Source organism: Hibiscus syriacus, unplaced genomic scaffold (genome assembly GCF_006381635.1).
Source record: "Hibiscus syriacus cultivar Baekdansim isolate YM2019G1 unplaced genomic scaffold, ASM638163v2 tig00111587_pilon, whole genome shotgun sequence".
NCBI lineage: Eukaryota > Viridiplantae > Streptophyta > Magnoliopsida > Malvales > Malvaceae > Hibiscus > Hibiscus syriacus.
The window spans coordinates 226032-248169 of NW_024063129.1; the positions used below are offsets into that span (position 1 = coordinate 226032).

The 22138-nt window shown below is 32.4% G+C and overlaps 1 protein-coding gene and 2 pseudogenes across 1 annotated transcript; 1 reads left to right on the forward strand and 2 right to left on the reverse strand.

Moving 5' to 3' along the window:
• Positions 1-9399: 9399 nt before the first annotated feature.
• LOC120165691 (NAC domain-containing protein 90-like) lies at positions 9400-10320 on the reverse strand. Its single transcript, XM_039175156.1, has 3 exons — positions 10152-10320; positions 9746-10050; positions 9400-9660 (listed from the first exon to the last, which is right to left on the reverse strand). Exons 1-3 carry the CDS (start codon positions 10318-10320, stop codon positions 9400-9402), a joined length of 735 nt encoding a protein of 244 aa, XP_039031087.1.
• Positions 10321-14619: 4299 nt separating this feature from the next.
• LOC120165665 lies at positions 14620-16177 on the forward strand (annotated as a pseudogene).
• Positions 16178-19361: 3184 nt separating this feature from the next.
• Positions 19362-20400, reverse strand: LOC120165671 (annotated as a pseudogene).
• Between the last annotated feature and the right edge of the window lie 1738 nt (positions 20401-22138).

Genomic DNA, 22138 nt, shown 5'->3' on the forward strand with positions numbered 1-22138 from the left:
ATTTTGAGCACGAAAATGTCTTACTTTGTCCTCAAATTCTACTTATTAACCTCTCCTTATACCTTAAAACTTATCTATACATACTAAGCCTCATTAATATTCGTCTATCTCATCTTTAACCTCAATATCCTCTTTTCTTTATGAAATTCAAGAATCATGCTCAATTTTCAACATGTTCTAAATCCACTTCTAACACTTCATATCTTTTAATTCCACTAATAATAAGTCAAATTCAACTTCAAAGTATATTAACTCCTTTTATTTCAATAATTCACTTAAAAACTCCTTTTACTTAATCTCTCATAACTCCATCATCCTTTATTTTTAAGATAATTTAAGCTTTCCTTAAGTTTAATTATCATCCAATAATCATAAACCAACTTTAATTTCAACAAATAGTCAACTAACCACAAAACTCACCTTAGCTACGGTGACTCACGGCTGAAGAAGAAGAAAACTCTAGAAGTTTGTTTTGCCTTCTTTTCTCTTCCACGTGGACTTCCTTATCTTATAAAGGAAAATAAAAATCTTTCATGTCAAATGACCAATTTTCCCTTTACTTCATCTAATAATTACTAACAATGATGCATAAAATATCTTCAAATAAGTCATTGAACTATTCAATTATCCCACTTTAATCACTAATTTCTAAAATTTTTCAATCTAGTCACTAACCCGGTATTGAGGATGTTACAAATCTCCCCTCCTTTTAAGAAAATTCATCCTCGAATTTTTTACTGCACTCATTGATAAGTACACTATTCATACATATCTTCTAATGCTTTTCATCCATATTCGTTCCTTTATACATTCATCTACTATCGCTTATCATATAAACAGTAACCAGAAATTTTAATTCATTTCTGTCTTTTCTCTCTTTCTATTATGCATTTTCCTTTGATCATTTCTAAAATTTCATATAATGTCACTCATCCCGTAGACAATAACATTCATTTTCATCACTCAACCTCCTAAATCCATCTCTAATTACCTTATAACAATTACCAAACTCGTTTTCCATCATCATTTGACCAAGAACACAACCTTAAATCTTCTTTAAATATGATTAAACATACACTTTAAAGAATCGTTTCACAACACCTTGCACACTTTTCTTACTTCTATATCGAAATTATCATCTACACTTCCGTATAACCTTTATCGTATCTGATCCTTTAAACTCAATCATTTTTATTTCTTTATTCCATTATTCCTTTATTCATTTAAAATTAAAATATCCTTATACATAAATCATATATTTCCTTTCATATTCATATATTCTTATCCTATCACCTATACTCATCTCTGTGTACCAATCTTCATTGCATCCTCGAACTTCAATAACCCAAATTACTTATACAAAACTTTATTCTTTATCATCTCTTATACTTGTATTTTCCTTCCTTAAAGCTCCATACAATTACTTTTCTCCTTATCTACATCATAGTTATCCGATCAAAATACACAACTATATTCAGATCCACATCATAATTAATTAATTCAACTTTATCCTTTCTTCCAATCTTATAACTCTATCACATTTACTCTGACAGCTATTCAATAACATCTGTTCAATCTAGGGCACAAGCCCTAGTCAACCAATTATATACATCCTGTAATTTCCATTACTCAAACTCAATATTTTGACTTCCTTTATCTTATAATCTGATCATCGATATACCCATTCTTAAACTCTTCTTATCAATCCTCAACTTTACTCAAATATACAAATCCTTAATTCCTTTACTATACCACATTACTATGATCCAAATATACAACCGTATCCAGATCTAATTCATATTTGGTTATCATATCCTGACAATATCTTATAATCTTATAATTCTGGTACATTTTTATCACATACTCTGGTTAACCAACGCTAACTCTTTTCGTCTTAACTGCAAACCCTTATCATCTAAACACTCTTGTTTATACACAATGATATCCCTTCGTTTCAAACTCATAAGCTCTAACTTTATACATTTTATACGCTTGGCACTGATACACTTATTCTTGAACTCTTCTACCAATTCTCACTACATCATTTAATCTTTTAACGCTCTTATAGTGACACTTGTTCACCATATTCTATCTTATCCACGAAATAACAAAACTACTCCATATCACTTTTCCACTTCAAAATAGTGAAAAACTTTCTATCCTTATTCAGATATGATTTCAACTTTCTGAAATCAACATTTAATCTTATAAGACACTTTCTGAGGTTTTCCTCTTCATCCTGCATGGCTAGGGCATGTGAATTGCTATCACCATAAGATTTGTCAGTTGTCGATTCACTTTAACAATTTCTATAATCAATTTCTACTATATCATACAAATCTTACTCTATTATCAAGACAACATACTCCTTACACTATCATATCAGAAATTTTCAATTTGAGCTGGCATGTACACATTTTTAAACCTCATTTGGATTTGGTTTAAGCCTAGAATCAGCTAAACCTTAGCTCTGATACCATTAAATGTAACACCCTCAACCCGTATCCAACCCGAATCCGTGTCTGAGGTGTCACATTGACTTTTCAAAACTCTTTTCTTTTCAAATCCACCAAACTCTTAAATTCAACATTAAAAAAAGTGAGTACTTTTTAGAAATAAATATAATCAAATCGTTTTGCAAACCAATCAGAGCATATTCAATCTAAATCTTGTAACTACATGTCAACTAAATTTTATAACACAAAATACATATACTCCATATGTTTCTGATATGATATTCGTAAGGAATATGCTAACATGTCTTGCTCCTCTTAACTTCTATTCTCGTTTCTGTAACCTACGTCTGAAATAATCACACGCTAAGTCTATGACTTAGTGAGACATTAAATTATAAAAGAACTCTAACTATTTACACATGCATGAACATATCATCTTCTAATTCCACATCAAAATAATATAACATTATATATAACGTATTATACATATATACATATCACACATTATTTTCATCTCTAACCTTATTCCACTATCAATATTCTTATCATTTATATCTTATAATTATATCCTCTTATATCTATTCTTTTACTCAACATATGATTCAATTAACCAAGCAATACAAACATCATCATATAAATCATATCAGATTATCTAATAAGAAATACATGCATACATATAAATCATCATTAGTTTCTTATCATTTAATCACATAGCACATATACTTAACCTTCTTAATCATATACTATACATATACCTCATCATGTCCTTGCTATACAATTTATCATATCACAATATATATTTGTTTTTATCTCTTGATTTGTCCATGTACATAAGTGAGAACTATAGATATGTGAGTCTCTAGAAGTTGTGCACTAATGCTGTCACCACAGCTCATATAAATGCACCGAAGTGCCACGTAGAATTACACCGAAGTGCCGCGTAGAATTGTGCCGAAGTGTCTCTTAGAATTGTACCGAAGTGCCGCGTAGAATTGCACTGAAGTTCCATATAAAATGTCCCTAAGGACCACGTAGAAAAATCCTTAAGAATCATATATATATATGCTAAGGATCAAGTATGTGTCTCAAAAGATATCACACATGTTCCAAGGAATACATATATGTTCCGAAAGACCGCGTAGACCCTCGACTCTTGGCATGCCAACTATACCTCTAGCTCTCATGATAGATAACATGGGCATTAATATTTATGTTATCACACATTGCCATATTCATATCACATAAACACATAATCTTATAGTTCTTTCACATAGCTCATTATCACATTTTTATAAGATCACGCATAGTCACGTAGTTCATTTTCATATCATTCACATATACATATACTCATATAGTCAAATATCATTTCTCTTGTAATTACATAGATCATATCTCATAACAGACATCATGTACCAATAATAACTTATTCATATCATATAAATTATGGTTTGTACTTTTATACTCACATATATCAATATCATAGAATTTGGTTCACTTTTCATGTTATCATACCAGCATCTAATCTTATAAATCCTATAGATAAAGCTATTTATCTTTATCTCATTTTCCTGTTGCACCAGCTTACATGGTTTATTATATTAACCTGTACAATAACATATAACCCTTATCACTTATCTCACATTATTTAAATACGAGTTTATTATATCATTTTAATTTAGTTTCACATAACTCTCATAACCTTCTCGTAGGGTTTTATAGTTCTTCATTTTATACTTCCTATATCACAGTTTCCTTTTAAATATATCACTCTTTCCTATAGTGCTTATCTTATAAGTTCGTATCATTGTTATGTTATGTCCCCTAATTTATATATTATTTTCGTAGAGTCTCTTAATTTATTATCTTCTGATTTATATTTTCTTCTATTAAATATTCTCATAGTCACATATATTCATGACTTATCACTTATATGCAGTTACATTTCATTCTTACGTATCACAATAAACCTTGTCTTAATTATTCTGTCAGTAACATATTCCTACACGGCTTGTTTTTTACAATCATATCTTTACATATCTTATTTTATGATCTTCCATTATCACATAATAATATTTTACATAAATCATGAATCATATACAAAGCATATCAACATATAACACATATAATCATATCAAACTATTCACATGTTCATGACTTCATGCATATTACTTTAGGAAATATACTTATCACAAGTCAAATTTCCAGTAAACATTACATATCACTAATATGCACTCAGCTTGGCCTCACTAAGTTCCAATCCCCTTTTATGATTTCCTTTCTTCCGATCGAATCTTAACTTGATGGTCATCCCGGAACTTGTTCGTGCTCGATATTTACATATTTATACATTGATACCTATCAGTATCTAATTGATGTATTCTAATCTATCATTTCTTAGACCAAAATAAAGGTCTAATTCTATTTCCCCTTGAAGTGCATCGGTACATTCTACAGTGCATCGATGCATTCCTTAACATATGCATCGATGCACTATACATGCATCGGTACACAAATTACATTAGATGTTTTCATTTTAAGGGGGTGCATCGATGCACTAATTGCATTTGATGTTTATTTATTTGAGAGTGCATCGATACACATTGAAGATGCATCAATGCACACAACCCAGAAATTCCATTTTGAACACGAAAATGTCTTACTTTGTCCTCAAATTCTACTTATTAACCTCTCCTTATACCTTAAAACTTATCTATACATACTGAGCCTCATTAATGTTAATTTATCTCATCTTTAACCTCAATATCCTCTTTTCTTTATGAAATTCAAGAATCATGCTCAATTTTCAACATGTTCTAAATCCACTTCTAACACTTCATATCTTTTAACTCCACTAATGATAAGTCAAATTCAACTTCAAAGTATATTAACTCCTTTTATTTCAAGAATTCACTTAAAAACTCCTTCTACTTAATCTCTCATAACTCCATCATCCTTTATTTTAAAGATAATTTAAGTTTTACTTAAGCTTAATTATCATCCAATAATCATAAACCAAATTTAATTTCAACAAATAATCAACTAACCACAAAACTCACCTTTGCTACGGTGACTCACGGCTGAAGAAGAAGAGAACTCTGGAAGTTTTTTTTGCCTTTTTTTTCTCTTCCACGTGGACTTCATTATCTTATAAAGGAAAATAAAAATCTTTCATGTCAAATGACCATTTTCCCTTTACTTCATCTATTAATTACTAACAATGATGCATAAAATATCTTCAAATAAGTCATTGAACTATACAATTATCCCACTTTAATCACCAATTTCTGAAAATTTTCAATCTAGTCACTAACTCAGTATTGAGGATGTTACAGTTAGTGACAAGTATAAGTAAATAAAATGAAATCGACTGAAAAATGAAATTGAAAAAAGTAACATACTCTTGTGTATAAGTAATTGACATTCATCATTATTTTTAAATTTTCCACGATAGTTTACTACAATATATCAGATATAATAACGATTTTGAACATGTGGAGGTTTCCACATTCTACCCACAAAGAGTCCATTTAACTTTTATCCTAGCTTATCGATCTGAAATGATGCATATATCATCACTCTTGACAATATAGAAGCACAAATTTCTAAGGAAAAACACTCAAGCTTTGTATATTCCCTCTTAACTAGGGCAAATGCAACGAGAATAATATTTCAGTTACCATTTTAGATCATTGTCAGTAATAGAACTTGCTTGTATTTTTCTTACAAGAAAGTATCATCAATTTGGAGTAACGGTTTTTTAGTATTTTACCGCATTAATGCATTGTATGTAAGTCCAAAAAACACAGTAGAATTTGTATTTTCCTTGGAATACTCTATCATTCTCGTACGTATGGTGGGTTTCGAACTCAACTATTATCTCAGGAAATTCTATAGTCTCTAATATTAAGCATATCAGGAAATTATGACTCGTACATTACGTCAAAGTCTACTTTAGACATATATGTTGAAGGTTCAATTTTGTTGTATTTATGGGAACTTCATCTCCACCATTATCAGAGTTCATGTTAAATTGAGATGATTCGGTTCAACGAATAATTTTGTCTCAACACTATTCATAATTGGCTCACAAAGTGGTTCTTGATGGAGAAGAATAATCATTTGTCTCATTTATGGATGGCATTCTAATGTTGAGATTGAACAAGTTAGCAGATTAATGTCAACCCTTTGAACTTAAAGGCACACCACCATATTGGTTTTGAACGGGCTGTTGTGTTGATGGTATTTCGATGTTCAGGTCGAACAAGTTGATAGATAAATGCCTTCCCTTTGAACTTGACGGCATATTGCTACATGAATTCTGAATAGATTATTGTGTTGATAACATTTCAATGTTGAGGTTGAAGAAGTAGACAAATGGATACCTTCCCCTTAAACTTGAGGGGATGTTGCCATATGGATTATTTGTCGACCCACATCGGTAGAAATCGTAAGCAGTAATTGATGAATGACTTCTCATTGAACTTGATGGCACCCCACAAAGTGAATTCACCATAAAAGATGTAAACTCATTGCATAACATTTGAGTTGGGCTCTCGACTTGATAAACATGATAAGCTAACCCATGATGAGAGGATAATGAAATACCACGAACCTCACTCACTTCAAAAAATTTGGCATATATCTTTGTAAGAGCTTTTGAATTTTCAATCTGAGCATCAACCATCATAGTAACATCATCATTGGAAAGATTAAACGTTATATATATGTTAATTGAACAAGTTTATTATGAAATCTATATTAAAGTGAAGAGATTCTTCTAGTACTTCTAACATGAACTTTCAAGGAAATTTTTTCAATTAACTCCTCAAGAATGAATTTTCTCTTAAAGGATATGCAAATATAATGATCTGATTCGAAAATAACTCTTATTTTAGATTCATGAATTTGACCATCATAATAAACAATAATAGAAATATGACTCATTCTTTGAGAGATGAGAGCGATGTTGAGAGTTTGAGTTATAGATTTAAAGAGAACAAATATAGAGATTTAGAGAGTGTAAGTATTAAAATGAATAAAAAAACATATATGTACAGATAACGTTCCCCTTTGGGGAATTATTCATTCCAAAAACTCTCATGCATGATGGGATGAGATAGTATGACATGACAAAGATTCTCTGCAAAAGATTAAAGCGCTTCTTGTGAAAATAGTATTCCCTATTTTTTTTAGAGATTCTATACATATTCCAAAAACATATATTATAGATATTGTTTTCTTTCGGGGAACTATTCATCCCAACAACTCTAATGCCTGATGGAATGAGACACTATGATATGATAGAGATTTCTTGTAAAAGGTGAAAATACTTCTTGTGAAAATAGCCTTCATTTTTTCAAAGATTCTTGTAAAAAATTCCTTTTTTTCCAGAGATTCTCTACATGTTCCAGAAACATATTTGTAGATATAATGTTCCATTTCGGGAAAATATTCATCTCAAGTCCTAACAAATTCCATGCCTTATGGGATGAGACACTATGACATTGCAGAGATCCCTTACAAAAGGTGAAACCTTGTGAAAAGAGCTCTCCTTTTTTCTCAAAAATTATATGCATATTCCAAAATATATATATGTACATATAATATTTCCCTTTGAGGAACTATTCATCCTAACAACTCTTATGTGTGATGGGATGAGACACTATAATATGACAGAGATTCCTTGCAAAAGGTATGCTTAAGACTCGCCTTTGCCACGTATGCTTAAGGCGTGTTTTGTAAAATGCACTTCATCTGAAAGGGTGACATTTTAGTAAAATTGGTCAAATTGTACTAATTTAGTATATCTTAAATTTTTGGATGATTTTTAAGTAAAATTGCCCAATGATGTACAGTTGGTCTGATTTTAGTCTATATTGATTTTGGAAAAATGCAAATTTCTGTTAAAATATTAAATCTATTATTAATCGAATTAAAATATTAACTTTAAATAATGTCTAGTTTATATGCGATAATCAAATTGTTGGGATTTGGTCATTTCAGGTTTAGATTATATTTAGTTTAAGTACAATTCGAGTTGGATCATTTTAGATTTGAAATTAGTTTGGGTCTATGATAATTGGGTCGAGTCAGATATCAAGTAGGGTAAATATAAGATCGGTTAATTTTTTATTGTCAATATCATATTAGTTAATTTTTTGTTTGAATCAATATTGGGTCAAATAATTTTAGGTTTAGACCAATATTACATTGATTAGTTTTTGGGTTATATCAATATTGGATCATTCGATTTTCAATTCGGGTTAACCTTGGATCTTAATGTCAATTTGGGTTGGGCTAAGTGTTAGTCCAATCGAGTATATATAGAATTATTGATATATCATTGTAAATTTGTCAATCTTATTTAGACTCAATTTCATTCAAATTTATCATCCTTTAGGGACAACAATAAACTTGAATTGATTTATAAGTCGTATTAGAGTTTGTAACCTTTTTAGTATTAATTCGGTCTGAAAAGTTTGTGATAGGACCTACTTAATTATATAAAATAAAATTCTCAATTATAAATTTTATTATCAATTCAATTTTCGTATAGATGTTTAATGTTTAATTATAAATATAATATTTTTATTAAATTCTAAAAATATATAATAATATACATATTTTTGCTTAATTTAGAGTAAATACAAGGCAATATATGTTCAAAGAACACTCTCAACGTTTTGAGGTTGAATGCTCACACCTCTGACATCTCTGGTGCTCAAACCTAGGTCCTCAAGGAATAACAACGATTCATCTACCATGGAGGCTACTTATTCATACTATATTTGAACATAGATTTAAATAATTTTATAATGATATCATATATTAAATAATATTTTATTTTAAATCATAAATATATAATAATATATTACTGAAAAGTTATTATTCAATAACCGTGTATAGAATTACACACCATCTACATACGAAATATAAAACTCCATCAATTATTTAGACCCCAGTACCCATCTATAGTCCAAAAGGAATAGTCGTCGTCATTATTTTCTCCGGTTTGAGTTATTTGATTGCCTTTATCACCCAAAGATGAACTCACTGGTAAGCTTTCTGTCAACTCAAAACCATATTTAACGTGTTGAGGAACTTGCCGGCTTATCTGCACTGCACCTGCCAATGGTCGCCTGTCGAACGATCTTAAGCATTTTGATTTCTTATACACCCGACACAAGCTAAATTCTTGTCTCAGCTATAAACCCAAAAAAAACAAAAATTATGCAAAGGGCTAATTATACCATAAGAGAGTTAATGAAATAGGATTAAGAGTTTCATACAGGAGGAAGTTGTGCACCATTAGCGAGCGCAACCGAGGATACTTCTCCATGGAAAGCTTTATATTCATTCATCTTCCAATCAGTTTTCTGCCCACTTGGAGCCCTTCCATTGTAGAAAACCATGGTTCTCTTAAACCCAATTGGTCGATCATCAGAAGCATAAACTAAACTAGGCGAACCAGTAGCCTTCCAATACCCAGAATCCGTTAGCCTCTTGGGCCTCCCTCCTCGAGCTTCATTTTCATTTCTCGGGACAAAGAAAAACCACTGCTCTGTGTCCTTGTGGCACAAAGAAACCGACAACTCTGCATGAAAAAAAAATGGAAAAGAAAACTACACGAGAGTAAACTCAAAAGGATCAAATAACACTACTTTAAAAGAGAAGTCCATGTGGTTATTTATTTACGTGGGAGATCGGTTGGATTGTAGCCATAAATGTCGACAACCGGGATGACTCGGTTGTTAATAAGATTGTTGAGGTTTTCTCTCTTTCCTTCTAACATGTTATTGAGATAAAATGAAAGCAGTTCTTCCTCGGTTGGATAGAATCGAAACCCTGGTGGCATACCCTCCATTGTTTTTGGTTATATTTTCCTGTGATAATCAAGCATAAACTTATAAGGAAAATATGTGAGAAATTTAGGCAGGATGACTATGGAGGAGACCAGAAATGTTTGGCGAAAAGGAAGGCACATGGGACTTAGAAACTTCCTCTCTTTCGTGGGAAAATTCGGTCTTATTCACACTGCATTTCCTTAAAATCATTGACAGAGGTAGGATTTTAAGTTAAAATTTATGAAATTTTAGAGACGATCAACTTATAAAATTTTAAATACGAAAATAAATTATTAATTAATATTAAAAAGATACATTATTAATTATAAAATATAAAAAAATCTAAAATATAATAGAATTTAAAAGTTTTAGAAGAGGATTGTCTGTTGAAAAATTATGAAATCTAAAGACTTTTCCTTTGTCTTAGCAGATTCATGCATTTCTTTGTCTTATCGTATCTGATTCCTCTACGAGTGGACTTATTGGGGAGAAGGATCTATTCATGAAATTTGGTGAATTTTTAGTATAAACTGAATTTAATTTTTTGGTCAAAAGTAAGAATTTAATAATGCTTGGGACTATATTTTAATTATATTCTATTATTAAGTCAAATGATGGAATTCAATACTTATTTAATTCTTTATAATTTTTCTTTCCAAGTAAACCTGACGGCGAGGAGCATCTCATATTTGTGAAATTCAATAAAATTTTCGTTGATAGCACAATAGTAATTCTTTTTCAAACATATATTAATGTGTATATGCATTTTTCTTTAAAGGGTTAGGATACAATTAGGGACCGACATAAGATTCATGTTGGAGGACGGATTTTTAAATTTAAAAAAAATTGTAAAATATAAAAAAAAAAAATATATGATGATTAAATTTTCAGATGACGGATATTCTCATATGTCCTTTCTCGGTCCATCCCTACATACAATTAGATAATATAATTCTTAAACATTTACATAATGTACGTATATGCATTTTCTTAAACATTTAATGGTATTTCTTTTCCAAACACTTATTAATGTGTATATGCATTTTCTTAGGGGGTTGCGCATCAATTACATAGTGCAAGTTTTTTAGAGATTTAGAGCGTTGGATGAGTAAAAATAGATAGTTGAGATTTACATTACAAAATGAGAAGATATTCACAGAAAAAAACAGAGAGTTAATCTTAGTCTTTTATTTTCACTCATCCAACGATCCTAAATATATGTAAAACAAAAAAAAATACATTAGATAAGTGGATTCTAACCCTAAGGCGAGTTTGGTTCAAGTCATCTCACATTACCGGGGGAATGGAATGTCATTCCCCCGTTTGGTTGGCAAACATTCCCAGCCCCTGGTAATCCTTTATTCCCAACTGTAGTATTTTGGGGGTATATTACCGAGAATGTGATTACCCTCTTCCCTTAGATATTGTTGGATTATCGGCGTTTTGGCCTAAAAGGCCCTTAATTTTTTTTTCCAAAAATATCATTCTTCTGTCGTTGAATAAAAAATATTCTACGAAGGTTAAATTACAAATTTATCCTTAAACTATTTTAGATTTACAAAAAAATCAATAATTAGAATTTTATATGAAGTTCAGGGGTTAAAATAAATATCTTTTCAATTTTGTAAAAAAAAATTATATAAATTTTATAAATTTAAAATTTTTAAAGAAAATATATAAATTAATTATAGTAAAATTCAATTTTTAAAAAAAATAAATATATAATAAGGACAATTTGGTAAAATATACATTCCAATAATCTTTTATTCCTTTAACCAAATACTGTAATCTTATATTCATGTTAAACTAACCAAACACAAAATACAACATTCCAGTAATCTTATTCCCGCGGTAATCTTATATTCTGTGAACCAAATGCACCCTAATTATATTATACAGAAACTTTACAAAGCTCAATCGAATGGGGTTGAGCTGGTCTTTCCGAGAAAGAAAAACAATTCAAAAGAGCCTGGCCGTGTGCTTAGTAAATACCACAAAAGTCAAAACTTTGTCCAATAATATAATGTCTGTTTATTTTTGAAGCGAAAAGTTAAAATATATTATCAAAATCTAAAAAACTTAAATTATTTAACGCTAACCAAATAGTATAAAATGAAGAAAATATTTTTCAATAAATAAATTATATGAAATAAACATATCCTCGCTTAAGCAATGAATCTGAGTATATATATGTTCAGGTAGCTCAGGCGCCAGAACTACATAAGCTCTTTTTAAAAATATTTTAAAAATTAATCTACACATATCATCGGAAAGCTGGAATTGTCAGTTGGTTAGAGCGTGTGTCACCATAAGGTCGGAGGTTCAAGCTCCCTTTTTTAAAATTTCTCCAAAGAAAATATTGAATAAATAAAATTGATTTTATAACCTATGAATTAAGATATTTTGGCTGAGTGGTCTAAGGTGCCGGTTCGAAGCGTGTGGGTTCAAATCCCACAGCTGTCAAATTTTTAGTTTTTCTCTTCCTTTTCACTTGTTCCTTTGTATTGTATTTTTTAAAGACAATTCTTAATAATTTGATATTAAACGCTCACATTTATAATATTTTTTGTGCTCGAACCTGAGAACCTCATAGAATAACAAACATTCCTCATTCGATTGGTGTTGTTTTTTTTGTGTTTGATAATTTTCTTTTGTTCTTTTATGTAAAATCATAAAGTAAAAACATTTTGTTTATAAGAAATGCTATTTTATATTATCGGAAGACTTGTAAGTTCATACTTCTATTATTATGCCTAATGATTATTACATATTATAATTATGTACGAGTAATTAATAATTAATATTATAAGACATGGGTAAATATTTGGGGTCCCATTGATTTACAAGAGGATAACTTTAGCGTTGTATAACTGCTTGGTGAACCACCTTTTTTCGGTAAAGTCGGCACACAGAATACGTCGAGGACCAACGGTTGACAATAAGGAGGTCCTATGGAAAACCATCCATAAATTCAAAGGTTTGCAAAGAATAAAAATATTCATCTGGCTTGCCTGCAATAATAAAGTCATGACAAACGCAGAGAGAGTATGTAGACATTTCTCCTTCGACGACAGATGTCCTTTATGCGCAGCTTCTCTAGAAGATATTAATCACATACTTTGGTGGTGCCCCCGAGCCCTAAGTGTCTGATCCTCAACAATCAAACCCATAGAGACTTGACGACTTCAGGTCCATGGAGTTCCAGACTTGGATCCTGGTAAACCTTTCCGACACAAATTAACACTTTTGCAAAGGTGACAAAGGACTGGGACATTCTTTTCGGTCTAATTCTATGGAATCTTTGGCTTGAGAATGTTGCAGCCTTCGATGCAACAATAGATAAATATGGAACTGTGTTGAGAGAAGCCGAAACCTCCAGGTAACATACACCAACAAGGGATCGTCTCTAATCAAAGCTCCAACAGGGGATCCTCCTACACAATTCTAGAAACAAGTCGCATGAATGAACACAGGCCTTCAAACGACAACTCAATGTGTGGAGTGGTAAGGAACCATGAAGGAAAATGGGTCATGAGATTCTACGAATACATTGTCATATGCTCGATACTCGAAGCGAAACTTTGGGGAGCTTACACGGGCATGAGAACTGCATGGGACTTGGGTCTATCACATATCGAGGTCGAACCGGAAAACATGCAAGCAATCCGGTTAATGAAAGAAAAGTCTGATCAATAAGGCAAGCTCGCCATTTTATCGCACATCAAGGAAATGGAAAAGAGAGATTGGAAGTTCACCATCTACAAAACCCTCCAGCCGAAGTACTGAACCTGCTCCATGCAATGTGAACTAGAACAGTTTTAGGAGTCTCTTTCTTTTATTTACCCAAAATATATATATATAAACATTTTGTTTTAATTACTTTAATTTGTATAATTTGATTTTTCTATTCTTTGGTCCAAAGCATTAACATGGTTAAATTTTATTTTTGTCTATAGATGTGGATTTTTTAAAACACGAACCCTAAAGTTAATTAAGTCATTTAAAAAGTGAAGTTATAATCTTCAAAACAGTTACTTTTCATTAATTTACCATTAAAAAATAAAGTAAAATAAAAATCAACTCAATATTAAAACAATTCTATTTTAGTTTTTAAAATTATACATCAACCAACGAATAAAGTTTTTTTTAATTATTTTAATGATTCGGACTAAAACATAATATTGATGATAGTAAGGTGACTAAAACAAAAAATTAAATTAGAGGGACCAAAACGAAATTGAGCAAGTTAATCTAACTCAAAGGTCCTTTTCGTCATTTAATCTCAAGGTTATCAAAACCCTAACTATAAAAAAGTTGGATTCCGCGTCATCTCTTCTGCAATAGCGCTCTCAGAAAACCTTTTTGACAACTCTCTTGCATTTTGCCTGAAGCCATGGTAGGTCTCGATTTTCATCTTTTATACCAGTGTTAAGCTAAATCTTGTTTGGTGGCTGAGAAAATAAGTTTAGAATTTTGGTATAGAAGATAAGAGTGGAATTTTACGTATTAACTGTGACAATGTTGCAAACCATGTGCTCTCTTCATTTATTTAATTTTTGTATTATAAACATTGCACTAGATAGCTTTAGTTGCGTTTTCATGCTTGAAAAACACTGAGGCTAAATAAAAACTGGAAATGTGCAAAGCCTGTCTTTTAGTCTTTGGAAAAAAGGAAATTTCTTATTGGAATCATTTACTAATTAGATTAGACCTAAATTTGTATTTATTGCCAATGGTGTTTGTTTAGATTCATAGGATCGTTTTTTATTAGTTTTTTTTTAGTTTAAGGCAGATTTAGGTGACACTTCCATGATTTGTGGTATTTTGTAGTCGAGGAGAAAGGTTAGGGAGCCCAAGGAGGAGAATACAACCCTTGGACCTGCTGTCCGAGAAGGCGAGTATGCTTTTGGGGTGGCTCACATTTTTGCTTCTTTCAATGACACATTTATAGTAAGCGATAAGCTTCTTTGTTTTACATTTGATTTTGTGTTCTGGGAGTTCATTCCATTTAGAATGATGTCATTGAATTGCAATTGCAGCATGTGACAGATTTGTCTGGAAGGGAAACAATGGTTCGCATTACGGGTATGGCTTGTGCTGATCTTTCACAAATGGTTCTTTTGCAATCGTCGGTTTTTGCCATCTCCTGATTTGTAGCTGTTGTAGCTTGTTCTGTTTATTCAAATGCGACACTGGTATTGGATTTTTTAAGCTATAGTAGTTAATAAGAACCTGTTAATCAAACATTGCTGTGAGCTGATCTTCATGTCAATGCTCGGAGTTGTTTCTATGAAGAGTATGCTTAAATATTTTTTTATAACATAATCCCTGGATTTTACATAGGCGGAATGAAGGTGAAAGCTGATAGGGATGAGTCTTCCCCTTATGCAGCCATGCTTGCGGCTCAAGATGTTTCTCAACGCTGCAAGGTCCTTATTGCTTTCCCATTTGAATTGTTTTGCACTATGCATTGGCTTGAATTTAATTTTTGTTCATGAATGTTATCTGTAGGAGTTGGGTATTACAGCCCTTCATATAAAGCTCCGAGCTACTGGAGGTAACAAGACCAAGACACCGGGTCCTGGTGCCCAGTCGGCACTTAGAGCCCTTGCTCGTTCAGGCATGAAAATCGGGCGCATAGGTACAAATCTTTCGTCCTTTCGATTCAGTTTCTTCGGGTCCATTTACTTCATCTCTTGTAAACTGACAATGTAACATTTTCTTCACCACAGAGGATGTTACTCCATTCCTACTGATAGTACCCGGAGAAAGGGTGGCAGACGTGGAAGAAGGCTGTGATTTTTGCTTCATATCTGTTACTCAGTTGCTGCTGCTGCTGCTTCGACACTGGGAGTTTGTTTTTGAAACAAATTTCTGGTTCAAGTTTGCTTTACCCTGTTCCGTAGCACATTTATAGACCCTAAATGGTGAATGGATTTTGATATTGAATCTTGATTTAGACAGAGTGTGGTACTCTTTATGCTCCTTTTAAACCAAAAAATAACTTTTTTATTGTTCTTGGTTTTACTTGTGGACTCATGGTGTGAGTTTGATTAGTGGAATTGTTGAATTTTGGGTAAATATCTTTTTTTTAAATCAGTTTTACCTTTGATTTGCAAGTGTAATTTCCCTAACGTTTTCTCTCTCAAGCTTAAGAGAAAAAATGTGTCTTGAGAGAAAATATTGGGGAAAGAAAAAATAACTCGTGATTTAGGAGTGATAAAGATGCACACTAATTTGCGAAGAATAAAATTTGAAAGAAAAAGTTAATCCGAGAAAAAAATGATTTCCCACACATCTTATGTCGACGTTAGCCATGAGAGCGTATATTTGTATCATTAATATAATATTTTTTTATTAAGTTATAAGGTGATTATAAAATAGTGTTTGTTCTAAAAATTCTCAACCATTTGATGATAATGTTTGTTACAATTAGAATAATAATCGTTCTTTTAACCATTGAGGTGATTATCTCATATTCATTAATATAACATTTTCCTTCTACATCAAACATTTAAATATATTGTACGCCCTTGGAACTTTGACGCCTCAGAACGTGCGGCTTTAGTCGTATTCTTAGAAATTGTGGCTAAGTAAGCCCGAAAATAACCCAAGTAATGATGCTTAGATTCTCAACGGAAGCAAAACAAGAGAACTACACAAAAGAAAATAAGAAATCTTTGAGAGAATAATGCTCTTATGATTTCTCAAAGTGAAGGAGTGAGTACAAATGAGGAGGGGAGGCATCTATTTATAGTTGAAACTACCCTCAATGAACGGCTAAGATTTAATTACATTGACGCCTAGATTGAATGTACTTGATCTAATCCCACCAATCAAGGGATTGTATTTTCTATACAAAATTAAAGTCCACCGCTTGTGGTTGTAAAGTCTTCGCGGGTCCCGTAATGTCCATAACACCACTTAAGTAGTCTTGGGCTACTTTTAATGGGCTGACCTCGGTTGTAGGTTGGTGGTCTGTGACATTCTCCCCCACTAGTTCCGGTGACGCCCTCGTCACTTGTTGCATGAAACTGGCTAGCTTGTTTTGAATTGCCAGAGTCCCTCGGCATGCTCCCAACCCTTCGCACTCGGGTTATCCCTTCCACAGAACAAAGTACTAATGCATTGGGCAGTGTCCTGGTTGTCGAATAACTCTCTCGCCTGTATGTCTTGAATCTCCTTTGGCTTTCTCTCCCCCACCATTACCTTTGGGTTTTGGCTTGGGTTGAGAGAGTCGGTCTTCTTCACTTCAAACGAGCAATGGCCTCGGCTGTATCTAATGCCTTGGAGAGTCCGGTCACTCCTCTTCTCTGGATCTCCATGTTGGCCCAACGCATCTATGAATGCAAAGAACCCTTTACTCGCCCAAGTATGGGATTTACATCTTGATCTCAGTGAAGTTCTTGACATACTCCAAGATGGAACGATAATCATTCAATTGCTTCATTTTTGCTCGAGCCTCGAGCACATCATTCTTTGGATAGAAATGTTCTTTGAGTTCACCCACGAACTCCTCCCATGTCCCAACTGGGTTCGCCCTCTCAGAACACCTACGTCGCCACCATAACATATCAACATCAGTAAAATATTTTGAAGCAACATTTACCTTGGTGGTATCATCCTCGATACCCATGCCTCAGAAGAATTGCTCAATGCCCTAGATGAAATTCTCCACATCTTGGGTAGTTCGACTCCCCTTGAACTCCTTCGACTTAGGGATGTCGATCCTGGGTCTTGGTGCTTGCGCCTCCCCAATAACTCCATTCAACACGACAACTTTGTAGACAAGCAGCTCACTCTTGAGCTCCTTTATCTCCCGCATCATTTCGACCCTCATTACCAAGTACATGCTCTCTAGGCCTCGGTACGCTCATCCACCTTCTCGGCCATATCGTTGACGAGTGTTTGAATTTCTTGGCGAATTACATCCTCCACAACTCCAGATTCTCCAAGCGAGATTTAATTGAGTCTCCTGGACTTCATTATACCGATCTTCAACCTACCAACCCTTTGCTCGAATGAGGCCACTATCTCAAACCCTTTGTTTGTCGGGATCTCGTCTTGGTTGTGTTGTGCTATTTCTCGCAAAACTAGCTCTGATACCACTTGTCACGCCCTTGGAATTTCGATGCCTCGAAACATGCGGCCTTAGTTGCCTTCTTAGTGATTGCGGCTAAGTAAGCCGAAAATAACCCAAGCAAGGATGCTTAGATTCTCAACGGAAGCAAAACAAGAGAATTAGCACAAAAGGAAGATAAGAAATCTTTGAGAGAAGAATGCTCTTATGATTTCTCAAAGTGAAGAGTGAGTACAAATGAGGAGGGGAGACCTCTATTTATAGTTGAAGCTCCGTCAATGAACGACTAAGATTTAATTACATCGACGGCCTAAATTGAATGCACTTTACCTAATCCCACCAATCAAGGGATTGTGTTTTCTATACAAAATTAAAGTCCACTTGTGGTTGTAAAGTCTTTGGGTCCCGTAATGTCCATAACACCACTTAAGTAGTCTTGGGTACTTCTCATGGGCTGACCTCGGTTGTGGGCTGGTGGTCCGTTACAATATGCATGACATGTATCATTGCTTTCACTTTGTTAATATATTCATGTTGGAGTGTTCATGAGAACTTTTTCAGTTTTGTTCATGTAAATTCTCTCCTGTTGAGGATGCTTCTTTTCTTTCTTAAGGACATTTTCAAAATCCCCCTCTCTGGATATTTGTCAAGTTTCAAATCATTTAAAGGTTAAAATCATGTTCCCTCAAAACATAAACAAACTCGGTCTCCCTCAAAACATGAATGTTGTCTCCCTTCAGATAAAAATCTTGTTTCACTCAAATCATAAACCCAGTCTCGCTTTGAGAGTTGAGACAACACGAGTCATATGAGTTGGACAAACAAGCATGAAAAGGGTTCTATAGAAAGGGTGCCTTACAAGATCAAGATATATTCCATGATATAAAATGCACCAACCAGATAGGCCATTGGGATTAGAGTATGATAAATAGAATGCACCTACTGATCAAGTGCTTACCCAGAAAGAAATATGCCATTGAAGTCACCATCAGAATAAACAATGTACATTAACGAAAGGCAAAAGCAAAAGCAAAACGTCAGGTTCAAACAAAATACTTAACCATTTGAATCTCCTTACGCTTAAAGCCACATTTCTCATAGAACACCTCGTTGTCATCACTGCAATCCAGAATAACCTTATAACACCCCATGGAACGAGCATGATCTTCAAGATACCCCACGATTTCCTTCCCCAATCGCATCCTCTCGCCCCGGCATCCACCACCACATCTTCAATGTGCCCAACTTTACCACAATTCCTTATGAACTTCTTCTCTATAAACACACTGCCCGAAGCTATAATCTTACCTGATGTTTCATCTTCCATCACACAGATAACATGGTCATTGCCGTATGTGCTTATTTCCTTAAACCTCTCTTCGAATTCTTTGTCCGAAACCGAATCGCAAACTGTTAGTTGCCGTAATAGCTCTATAAAGCCTTTGCTTTTGTCTGAAAGTTCCAGCTTCCGGACCCTGAATTTTTTTCCTTCACTTGATGAATTAGTGTTCTCCATTTCCCTTCTTTCCGATTCTGTACATGGTAAGACAAAAAAGGTACCTTTCAATTGAATCAAGTATTCAATATAAATGATTAATAAAAAAAAGTATTCAATATAAATGGGGAAAAGCAATATAGAGTTTAACAAGTATTGTCTCTTAAGACTTTAATGCATTTCAAGTGTTTGAACAAATTTTCAAGCTAGAAAACAGATTGAAATTATAAACAAACAAAACAAACGCTGTAAATGAAAAATGAAAATGAATTAAACAGCAACTCTTTTATGGATCCATTTTGTTTTCTTTTAGTGTGAAGACAAAAAGCTATTGTGAAGAAACATTAATAAAACATATATATAAACAGTGTATCTCCAAAAAAATGAATAAAAGTTACCGGTTCGAATGCCAGAGGCAAGCTTGCTGGTTCCTACGTCACAATCGAAGGCGCCGGCTGCGATGAACCGACGGTTTGGCCTGTGTCTGAGTAGGGGGTGTACGTGTTAAGAGGATGAGTGACTTAGGTTAGGGATTTCGATATTTTTTTTTTTACTAAATAACATATATATATATATATATATATATATGATAAAATTAACCTCCAACATTTGTTTATATAATCATTTTAACTCTTATTTTTTTTAAGAATTTAGTTTCTAATATTTTAATTTTTGGTGAAAATATTATTTATTAGATAAAAATTATTAATTGTCTAACGATTAATATATATTGTTAACATAATATTCTTGTAAATACTTAATTAATTAATGATGTACTTATCTTTATTTTAATTTAAGTCTTTTTTTTTCTTTTTACTAAACTATATGTTTGATTACTTTCATTTAAATTTTGTACACTATTTTCTAATTGAATTAAAAAATATATAATATTTGATTGTTTTTTATTTTATTTAATTAAAATATAGCTATTGAAAAATAATTATTGTTAACCTTTAACAAATTATTAATTTGACACAGTAAATATATAAAATTATAAAAATAAATTATAAAAATTGTCGCTAGGTAAATCTTTATTTTCTCCGTTATAATTTACTCTCTTTTTTCCCCTGATAGCCCAACCACTATCACCATCCCTTCCGAAAACGCCATTTCCCTTCAGCTCATAATTTGAAAAGTGGCAACTCTAGACTAAGGGTGTTTAATGATTTGAGCAATTTGAATTTAAATTGGTCAAAATTAGGTAAAAGCTCGAGATCTTAACGAGTTGAGTCGATAAAGTCCAACTCGACTCGATAAGTTCGCGAACAATTAGTTAATTTTTTTTATAATTTTTAGTAGTTATTTTAAAAAATTATTTCATTCAAAAATTACTAATTCACTAATAGATGATATTATAAATGAATATTCTATTAATTTATAATATTAGTAGATTTTACTATAGTTACAAAATTAATATTAAAATTTCAATGAACTTAACGAGCAACAAGTTGAGAAATAAGTTTTTTTAACGATCACGAGTCAAACAAAATTTTAACGAGCAACGAGTCGAATCGAGCAACAAAAATTTTTAACGAGCACAATTCGAGCACTACCCAACTCACTATCGACTCACTCGACTAGCACCCCTAGTGTAGACTCAAACATCCAAGACCAATTAGAGAAAATGAATGATTCTTCAAAGACAGCTCTGGGTATGTTCCCAGGCTCACTATATTTTATTTCGGGAGACAGGGGCACAATTAGTTTATAATAAGGGTTTAATGCTTATTTAATGTATTTGTTGCTAAATGCATTTCATGCTGTTATAGTTATGCTAATGTGATTTAAAACCCTCTGATTTTCATTCTAGTTGGGATGTAAACTCATTATCATATATATTGCCTATCCATGCTTGAGCTCTTTCTTAATTTGGAATGGAATCTCTAGGGAATCCTTTGTTAAACCCATGAATTTTTCCCTTATTTGTATGTATGGGTACTTACTTGGAAAAATGAAAACTTACTCGAATATAAGTGATCATTTATGGAATTTATTATTTTCAAATTTATATATTTATCGTGTCATATCAGAAATTTGTTAAAGGTTTAACATTCATTCATCATTAGTAATCACATTTTAATTTAATAAAATCGAAAATGATCAAATATTATGCTTTTTGAATTCAATAAGGAAAAATGTACAAAACTTAAACGAAAGTGATCAATATTATAATTTACATTTTTTTTGATAATTTTGGAGTAAATATAAGACAATATTTGTTCAAATACTCTCAGTCATTTAACAATAAATGCTTAGTTATATC